This window comes from Arvicola amphibius, chromosome 15, assembly GCF_903992535.2.
Source record: "Arvicola amphibius chromosome 15, mArvAmp1.2, whole genome shotgun sequence".
In the NCBI taxonomy this organism is placed as follows: Eukaryota; Metazoa; Chordata; class Mammalia; order Rodentia; family Cricetidae; genus Arvicola; species Arvicola amphibius.
In genome coordinates, this window is record NC_052061.1 from 34633765 (window position 1) to 34644354 (window position 10590).

The following is a 10590-nucleotide window of genomic DNA, read 5'->3' on the forward strand; positions in this document are numbered from 1 at the left end:
GACTTGCCCATAGCTACTAGACAGAGGGCAACAACACGCAAGATAGCCTTGGTGAGACAGGGTCTCTAGAGCCACCAGCCACAGGTGTACATGGCATCCATCAACTCTGAGCATCTCTCTGGCTCCACTGCAGATTATTCCGTGGCGGTGCCCAAGTCCATGTTCCCAGGCCTCTTTGTGTTGGGCATGGTCTCCTGGACCCTCGTGGAGTACCTCATCCACCGTTTCCTGTTCCATATGAAGCCCCCCAGCGACAGCCATTACCTCATCATGCTGCACTTTGTCATGCACGGCCAGCACCACAAGGTGAGCAGTGTGGGTCCTGCTCCAGGCCCCAGCACATGCAGCTAGCTGCAGGAAGCCTTGCAGCTATTGCCAGCTCCCAGGAGTCTTCCTGAGAACCCGGTTTTGGGCTTGGAGTGATGGAAATGAAGGCTATTTGAGATTTTCTAGGGGTCTGACTAGGTTGGGCATTCTAATCTGAGCCAGGTAGGGACGATGTATGATACTCTAGGTTTGTGCACACACCACAATGATTGACACTAGATTCTATGCATCATCCAAATTTATCATCTTTAATGCTTACACCTCATTCATTCACCCAGTAATGTTCTTTGAACACTCCAGGTATGGTACTAGATCTCAGTGAACAAAGCAGACACGAGCCCTCGCCCCTGTAAGGGTATCTTCAAAGACGGTCTTCCTGTGCTCCTATACCACAGTGGAAACTGACGCTTGGAACTAAGGAACTGAGTAACCCTCCCTCTTCCTTTGAGAGTCAAGGGCCAAAGGCTTAGGCTCTGATTCTCTGGCTCACTGTAAACCTTCCTCAAAAAAGCTTCCAACTGAGAAATGAGGAGGGGGAGCATCCTAGTCAACTTCCAGGATCCTCTCACTGCGGACTGTATAAACCCAGGTTGCTGGTATGTGGCTCTCCCATACAACACCAGGGTTCAGTTTCCAGGCAGCCCCTCTAGCCAAGGGCTTGGTGTATGAGGGCAGGACTTCTGCTGTAGCTAATAAGTGGTCCCAGGAGCATGAGTGTCCTTGGGCAGTTTTTCAGGTACCATTCTGGCTAGGAAATGAGAAGAAGGACACTTTCTTTGGTTCCTTCAGGCTTGTTGACCTACCTGTCCCAAAGTTGCAAAGATAACCAAGCCTTCCCAGGACAGGTCACTGTCCCCTCATTGGAACGTCGGACTGCACCACTCCATAGGAACGTCTACACATTGACATACCGTGACCACAAATAGGCTACCAGTCTTGGGCTTCCTCTGATACCCGCACCTCTCTGCCCACAGGCACCCTTTGATGGCTCCCGCCTGGTCTTCCCCCCAGTGCCAGCCTCTCTGGTGATTGCCTTCTTCTATGTGTTCCTGCGACTCATCCTGCCTGAGGCCGTGGCAGGCATCGTCTTTGCAGGGGGTCTCCTGGGTTATGTCTTCTATGACATGACCCATTACTACCTGCACTTTGGCTCACCACACAAGGGCTCCTACCTGTACAACATGAAGGCCCACCATGTCAAGCATCACTTTGAATACCAGAAATCAGGTGAGGCTGAGCCTCTCAGGCTTTATTTTTGTTTATTGGTTTATTTGGCAGTTTCTGCCCCAACTCAAAGCCAGGCTCCATTCAGGAAATGGTATATACAGAGTGCTCATTTGTGTAGTCAGCTATGCAGAGGGGGCAAACTCGGAAATCAACACATGACAAAGATTATCTCAGACAGTGATAAGTGTCATAAAGAAAATAAAGCAAGAAAGCATTGGGCTAGGTGTGGTAAAACCTAGGTTAAATTCAACACTCTGGAGACTAAGGCAGGCAGATCTCTGTGAGTTTGAGGCCAACCTGGTCTACACAGGGAGTTTCAGGTTCATCAGAGCTATATCCTAAGACTCTGTCTCAAAAAAAAGGATAAAAGGAAATTTCATGATATATTTAACCAGCATAACCAAAGTATCTCATAATTAACATAAAAATCATTAATGAACTCTTTCATTCCCTTATACTATTTATTATGTAGAGAGAACACCTTAATTCATATGCTAAATTTTCATCAGAAATACTTGATCTATGTTTTTCAATAAAATCTATAGTTAAAAAGACAAATTCACAGATATAACTGTGAATACATACTTCTGAGTTATTCAGTAACTGTGTCAAATATATGTGTTCACATCAAAACTTAATTTGAATTGAATGAAATTATCAGTCAGTTCCTCTGAAGCCCTAGCCAGACTCCCAGCACTCAGTAGCCCAGTGTTCATTGTGACTACCATGCTGGCATATAAAGCCCTAGATAAAGAAATTCAAGGAACAGGTCACTGCAGATGTCACTAGAGCTGAGACCCAAATGAAAAGAAGGCTGTGTCTGTTGTCTAGGAAGTGGCAATTCCAGGAACAACACCCCGAGGCAGGAATGAACTTGACCTAGTGAGGAAGTAGGAGAGACTGAAGGAGAGCAATGTGGGGGGACACAGGTAGGGCCAGGCCCACTGAGGAGTTCAGGCCACATAAGGAATCTGGGGTTATACCAACTATTTAGAGACACAGGTGTTTGGCCCTTGGGAAGGCTGGCGGGGACAGATACTAAAATTTTTCCCTAGTTCTACAAGTAAATTTCTTTCTGCTCTTCCATCAACACCTGATCTTCTGCCCCATTTGTCTCCCTCTGCAGGGTTTGGCATCAGTACTAAATTGTGGGATTACTTTTTCCACACCCTCATACCAGAGGAATCCCACCCGAAGATGCAGTGACAACCGCCAGACCCTCTACTCTGCCCTCAGTCTAGCCCTGGCCCCTAAACCCTGTCCTACCCCCACCTCCATCCAGACCCTACCGAGATCAGCTTGGCCAGGCAGGATGGGTTGTGTCTAGCCCTGGAGCTTGGTGGAGACTTTAAGGCAGGACTTCCCTTGTGGCTTGCTGTGTGAGGATAGCATCCTCTTGATAGCCAAGTGGCCCTGGGGACTGGCGCATTCTCAGAGAATTAGAATGCCCCAGTGGCATTCCTACCTAAGCTTCAGCCCTCAGTACTGACTCAGGGTCCAGACAATGGCCCCAAGGGGCATGAAGGAAACTGACCCCACCTGTGCCTTAGAACCCTGGGCTCCCTGGGAGCTTCCCTATGCAGCAGAGGACCAGTGTCACAGCAGAAGCATGGTGTGCAGGCCTGTGGCCACATCTTACTCTCCTGCCCTCTCTTGAGAGAGTTTGGTGGTTCAGAAGTGAATGAAGGGCTATCCCAAGAAAGGACAGCACGATGCCTCCCACGGGCCACTTCCAGACCCCAGGACAGCCACTCTGGGCCCTGCCAACCCCAGATACCAGCTCTACTACCAGCTGCCTCAGTGGAAGTAATCGGCACTCATATACCATATACCTGGGCAAAAAGCCTGAGGGTGGCTGGCATCCATTACGAGGCGGACAGGAGCCCCTTGTCTTTGGGAATCAACAGCTGCTTTCTCCATCTCTTCTATGCCCCCAAACCACAAAACTGCTCCCCAAAAGAGTCTGGAGAGGTCTCTGCATTGGTGAGAGCCCCAACCCAGCCTTGGCCATTCTTGGCTTCCACCTACACAGGTAGATGTCGGCCCCAACTCAGGACCCTCCCAGCAGTGCCTCCTGAAGCCAAGAAGGGGCTTTCATGTGGTGCCTTATTGCCTTCCCCACCCTGAGACCATTCTTCCTTGTAACCAGAGCCCTCCCTGCTCTTAAAGTCTTATTTATAAATTACATAAATATTCTTAATCTGACTCCAAATGAAGTAGCTACTCAGATGGCCCTTTCTAATCCTGTGTGTTGAGCTTATGTAAAGAAAAAAAAATCATCTTGCCTTCCTCTTTGTTCCTTTCTTACCCACAAGCCATTACTACTTGAAACTTGTCAAAAACCCAATGGGTGCAAAGACTAAAGAGAAGCAGTGTGACTGGTCCTATGATTTGTACTGTTTACGGTGAAGCTACCTAGAGATTTTGAGATAAATATACAAAACTGCAGTTGTGAAATAAAGATGTAAATAAATTGTATATTTTGAAAAATAAAAACATTGAGAAGAAACCAACAAAGACCCGTTGGTGTGTGTGGATAGTGACTGGGAAGCAGGATGTTATTACTCTGAGCAGGTTGTATACAGTGCTGGGAAATGGGATAATGCAAAGGTGACTGGCAGGTCAGGTATGGTGGCGCACACCTTCACCCCCAGTAGAGGCAGAGGCAGGCAGATCTCTGAGTTTGAGGCCAGCCTGGTCTACTCGATGCTGTGTACATGCTGGGTTTTATAGTCTGAATGGCACTTCCACCCTGGAGTCAGTTGTGCTAAGCTCTGGAGGCCTGTTACGGGTCCCAGGGATTGAACTCAGGTCACTGGGAATTATGACACGTCCCTTGCCTGTTTGATCATCTCACCTGCCCTCATATTTAGTCTTATTACTGATTTCTTCAGACTTCTTCATTTACTGATCTACAGACTTACTTCATTTCTTCATTTACTGATCTACAGACTTACTCCATTTCTTCATTTACTGATCTCTTGAGACAGCGTCTCTGGTTGTTGCCAGCATTCTGAAGGGATCTCTCTCACAATCTACCTTAACATACCACTAGAAGGATTTTGAATTTTTTTCTTTATTTCTGAGAATTTCATGCATGTATACACCCAAGTCTGATCATATCTAATCTCCATCCCCCCCATCCAACTTTACCCATATGCCCCCAGTATGCTCCCTCTGAGTTTCATGACCTATTTTTAATAATCCATGGGCTGGTTAGTTTTTTTGTCAGCTTGACACAAGCCAGGGTCATCTGGGAAAGGAGGACATCAGCCGAGAAAATGGCTCCATCAGATTGGCCTGAAAGCATGTCTGTGGTAGCATTTTCTTGATTTACGATTGATGTGGGCGGTGCTACCCTTGGGAAGGCGGACCTGGGTTGTATAAGAAAACAAGTCAAGTTGAGCAAGCTAGTAAGTTCCTCCATAGCTTCTCTTTCAGTTCCTACTTCCAGATTCCGCCTTTGAGCTCCTGCTGGCTTCCCTTCATGATGGACAGTGGCTGGAATGTGTAATTCAAACAAACCCTTTCCTCCCCTAGTTATTTTTGGTCACCCTATGTTATCACGACAATAGAAGGCAAACTAGAACAACCAGTTAAGTTCAGTTAGTGCTGCCTATATCCATATGGGTGTGGGGCCATCCCTGGGATCATGGGCAACCCTCCAGGTGGCCACATCCTCAAAGGCAAAATGAAACAAAACCACAAAATAAAAACGTCCTCCCTCAGCAACTGTCTACTGTCAGCAGTTCTTCAGGATAGCCTGGAAGCTGACAACCATCTACTTCATCGAGGCTGGGATCTTGGCTGGGCGTATCTTGTGTACGCCTTGTGCAGGTAGCCACAGATGCTGTAAGATCATGATTTCAATAGACACATTATGCCCAAAAGACAACACTCCATTGCACTCTTCCTCACCCTTGACTCTTACACTCTTAATGCCTCCTCTTCTGCCATGTTCCCTGAGCCTTAGTGATTGGAACGTTAATACAGATGTCCTGTTTAGGACTGAGCACTCCATCTCTTTTTCGAGAGGATGGGGTTCAAAACAGGGTTACTCTGTGTAGCCCTGGCTGTCCTGGAACTCGCTTTGTGAAGGGGAACACACCAGATGAAGGGGAACACTAATAAAGTAACCCCACACAAGCTCCTAATAGGATATAGTAAGGGGTTCTTTATTTAAGGGGGGGACTCACAGATACCAATAGGAAACAGGAATGAAATCCAGCATCAAGGTGTGAGAGCCAAAAGCGGGGGGGGAGGGGAGGGGGGCGCGCAGGAGGGCCAGCATCTTTTTGGTACCCAAGGTCATGCCTCTCAAAGGCCATTGGCTGAAGGAGGTTCCCCATCACCTCCCCCTTTTGTCTAAATAAGAGTGTTCTAAACCCAGTACAAAACTATATACAATAAAACCAGATATCAAGTATAAAAATTAGAATTACAACCAGTATAAACAATATTTGTAGGCCCATATTTCTACATTGAATGGCGGCCAGACTTCCAGGCCATAGTTTGCACCTGCCACACAGGAGGTGGTCACCTCTCTAACAAAGGGTCAGGATATGCTAATGTTGTTCTGCTCCTTCTTTGTAATTTGGAAACACCTGGGATAGAGATGTTTATTTGGCCTTCATGACAGAGCTGGCACACAAAGCAGAAAGATAGAAAGACGTGACAAAGCAGGCATAGGTAGATGTATGGACGTGACCACAGCCATTTACCTGGTTACCTAGGTAATAGAATGCTAATGAATTTCCCCCTCAGTTTATGTTTTGGTATAAAGGCTGTTTGGAGAATAAATGCAGAGGAATTTTCAGGATGTGAAATCAGGATTTCATGAGGGATCACTGAAAATCTCCCTCCTAAAAATGTCATGTGAGTCGAGGCCAGCCTGGTCTACAAGAGCTAGTTCCAGCCGGGCGGTGGTGGCGCACGCCTTTAATCCCAGCACTCGGGAGGCAGAGGCAGGCGGATCTCTGAGTTCGAGGCCAGCCTGGTCTACAAGAGGTAATTCCAGGACAAGCTCTAGAAACTACAGGGAAACCCTGTCTCGAAAAACCAAGGAAAAAAAAAAAAAAGAGCTAGTTCCAGGACAGGCTCCAAAGCTACAGAGAAACCCTGTCTCAAAAAAAAAAAAAGCAAATAAAAAAATGTCATGTGAGTTATGTCTTTAATCCCATGCCTCCCCTCTGGTCCCGAGAAATAATTTATAATCTGGGCTGGCACCAGACCCTGACAGATATTAAGCAAGAAACATACTAAATGTTTCAATAATATTTTTCTATCGTAAGGAGTCTAAGTCTTGTGTTAGAAATGGCTTGACTAAGTTGTAAGAGGAAAGTAACTACAACTATCTAGTCTTCAACACTATCAAAGACCTGAGAAGGGAGATAATATCACTTGAGTAGGCAGGAAGTACAATAAAGCAACTTCCAAAATGTACAGTAATTGACAGAGACAACTGGCTACATGGGCAATTACCCAAAGTCTCATTTACAGCGTTGGAGCAACTAATTTTGGCTAAGACCATTTTCATAGTCAAGAAAGTTTTCAAAACCATCTTACCCTGTCTTGGCAAGATTTGACAGTCTTTTTTTCCTATATTCTGCTTGCCCAGTCTGGACAGTGTGCATTGTTTAAATAACGTAGTGTTCTGTTGACGTCAACAGAATCCTAAATTATTTAAATGCCATATTCTGCAGTTCTTTGAAGTGGTTGAAGATTACCTATCTATGCGGAATATAGTCTCTATGCATGTAAAGAACCTGATTAATCTAACTATAAGTATGACAAACATGGATGACTTTTGACCTATAATAAATACCTGTATAACTTAAAGACTAAGACTTCATGTTAGAATATTAAACAATCTTTAAATAACTATGCAGCAAATGAAGACAATGACCTCAAAATGTAAACAATGTATAAGGATATTGATTGAGGGTAGAAATGTATAATGAAATATAATAAATATATCCTAAAATTGTATCAATATACAAAATGTCTTAAGCAAACGTAGAAACATGCATGCATACAATCCAACAAAATAGTTTTGCATAGGTGTACAAATATTGTAAGCAGAAATAGGAGCATATTCAATATAAAAAATATAGTTTGAATTTGTATCAATATGTAAGAATCTATGCCAATGTAAATTGACTATAAATAATAGCTCATAAGTATTCTTTTGAATACTCTATTACTCACTATTATTTTTAGTGTGAGTTTACTCACACTAATCTACCTATTATCCCATTCAGTTCCCCTTTTTTGTGAGATTCCTGAGCCTACAAAATTTCCACCCTAACCCTGAACCCTATGTCCGTTATAATCAACCCCTAATTGATATCCCTACCCCTGAGGACAAACTTTGTTGGGAGAAGGGCCGTCGTCTTCTAGGATTACTTCCAGTTGTCATGGGGGCAATGTCCTTTCTATGGGATCCTGTAAAAATAAAATGATGGTTAAGTTCCAAGATTACTGTCTGGTAATATTTGCAAATAGTCTCTGAGTAATCTATAGGGTTTTTCTGTAGTTTTTATTTGGAGTTCTGGCCAGAACATTGTAAGAAGGTGCATCATTACAGCTAACCAAGCTGGAATCATCTTGAGCAGCTGGTACCCAAAACTGGTCTTATAGTAGCGCTATCAGCCTCATGATGTTATACCAACCAGGCGGAGTCGTTGTGGGGCCCCTTCTTCCTGGAAACTTCAAAGATTACTGAAGGAAAATCTATTGTTCATTGTGGAAAACTTAAACATTATTCATATAGACATATATTCAATGAAAGAGATGATATAGGCAAAAATAGATATGGAGAAAAGTAAAATTTTTCTTAAAATCTTTCTTCTTTCTGTCCCATACCAGATGGCTCCTGACATGAGACAGAAACTCTTGAGTTTTTCTTTTAACAACATGCTTGGATTTAGAGAAGGACTGCCATTTTCCAACTCCAAAACCAGCTTTGATTTTAAGTGAGTCTACTATTCTCCTGGTTAGTAGATGTGTGTGTGTGTGTGTGTGTGTGTGTGTGTGTGTGTGTACAGAAAATGAAATTTTACCCTGCAGATGACCTGTCCACATAAGTCATATTTCTCTTTGCTTGGTGATCCTTTCTGGATAGTTATCTTTTCCTCTTTAGGCATCTAAACATCCAGATCTCTTGACTTTGTGAAGAATGTTATCTGCAAGGACAAGAACTGGACCCTGCCTCAACCCTTATGAGGTTTTCTTACTACTTGTTTGAGTGTCACCTCTGTGGGTGAACGGTCATTTCTCTGTCTCAGGAGGTTTCTCCTTTTCAAATGGAATCTTTATTAATTTTGATGGTATCCATAGCTTTTCCTTCTCCTGTGGAAACAAGAGCGAAACCCCTTCCCCAACATAGCACATCTCCTGGTTTCCATTATGAGATCAACACATCCTTAAAATATACACGCTTATTTAATTCAGAAGTTTTTACTATTATTCTCTCTCTCTCTCTCTCTCTCTCTCTCTCTCTCTCTCTCTCTCTCTCTCTCTCTCCTGCCATTGTTCCTTTCATTGGTTCTTATTCTGCACATATGATTGCAAGATACGAAATTTGTCCAGTAAAGATAACATCTCATCCTTGGTCATTATTTGGATGGTTTGCATATTGACTTCCTAGAGAGATACCCTGTCCATTAACCTATCATAACTTTTTTAAAACAGATTTTGATTGTCAAATTCAAATTCAACAGTATGAATTCTTTCAGATAATTTCTCAGCACCATTTGACATGGATTGAATTTTGTCTGTCAAATTAATGTTATCCTTTTCAATGGTATTAATTTTTTCAGCGGGCTGTTCACTACTAGTCTGTAAAAACTATCATTTCTAAATGTATCTCATTCTTGGCTATGTTATCAAACCATTTTTTAAGGATACAATATGAAAAACAAAGGTAATCCCCAAAATCAAATAAATGGATGAATAAGAAAAATCTGATGCACAGGGAGGGGCATCAGAGCTGGGAAATCTCTAGCTTCCTCATCCATACTGGCTCATCCAGGCAGGGATGCTGCTGCTGCTGAGGTCTGGGCATGCTCAGTGGTGTAGGCAGGGTTCCCACAGCAGCACATTTATTGGCTGTCAAGAGGAGCCTCCGGTCGCTTGCATACTCGGCCAGCTAGATTGCAGACTGGGAGCATGCTGCCCTTGGGAGGACCCAGCTGCTGGGCCAAATCCCTCTCTCCATGTGAGCCGTGACCAGCCTCAGCCACCCCGTCATCTTCAGCCAGGCCACCCACGCAGTGGTGTGGGTGCCGCCTGAGTCCCTGTGTCGCCACATGCTGAGGCGCTCCCAGGGTGAAGAGATAGATTTCGAGTGCCAACACCAGCTCTATGTGGACGTGCTAGGCAGCAAGCTGGGACTGCAGGTGGTGCAGCTTCCGGCCAACCGCCTAAGAGAACCTGCCCGACTGCTGTGAGTGAAGGACTTAGCCAACAGCCCTCATCGCCTGCCCCGAGGCGCCCAGCCGCAGGAAGGAGATTGACGTGATGAAAGAGGCCATGGAGAAACTTCAAGTCAACATCGTGGAGACAAAAGACAAAAACGCAGCCTTAGATGGTGGTGTCTTCTTCACAGGCAGAGAATTTTCTGTGGGCCTTTCAGAAAGGACAAACCAGCTAGGCACTGAAATCTTGGCTGATACTTCTAAGGACTACACCGTCTCCACAGTCCCTATGGCCAATTCTTTGCATCTGAAGAGTTTCTGCAGCAAAGCTGGACCCAACCTGATTGCATAGGGTCCAGTGAATCTGCAGAAGGCCCTCAAGATCATGCAGCAAATGAGGGACCATTGTTATGACCAAGTCTCACTGTGCCACCAACTGTATAGATCTACTAAATATCCCTAACAAAAGGCACATCTTACTGCACCGAACTCCAGAAAGGCACCCAGAAAGTGCAAAGGTTCATGAGAGTGGAGGACCATCTACTGATCCCCCGTGAGCAATTTGGAAATGGAGAAGGTGGATGGTTTACTCACCTGCTGTTCCATTTTTATTAACTAG

At 44.6% G+C, this 10590-nt stretch overlaps 1 protein-coding gene and 1 pseudogene across 1 annotated transcript in view; both read left to right on the plus strand.

Annotated features, from left to right (window-relative positions):
• Fa2h (fatty acid 2-hydroxylase) overlaps nucleotides 1–4010 on the plus strand; it is a 56307-nt gene extending 52297 nt beyond the window's left edge. Inside the window, exons 5-7 of the mRNA XM_038313100.1 lie at nucleotides 134–306; nucleotides 1302–1554; nucleotides 2681–4010. Coding sequence (XP_038169028.1) covers nucleotides 134–306; nucleotides 1302–1554; nucleotides 2681–2760 — 506 coding nt within the window. The 3' untranslated portion in view covers nucleotides 2761–4010. The remainder of the gene's footprint in view (nucleotides 1–133; nucleotides 307–1301; nucleotides 1555–2680) is intronic.
• Nucleotides 3267–10590, plus strand: LOC119801735 (annotated as a pseudogene).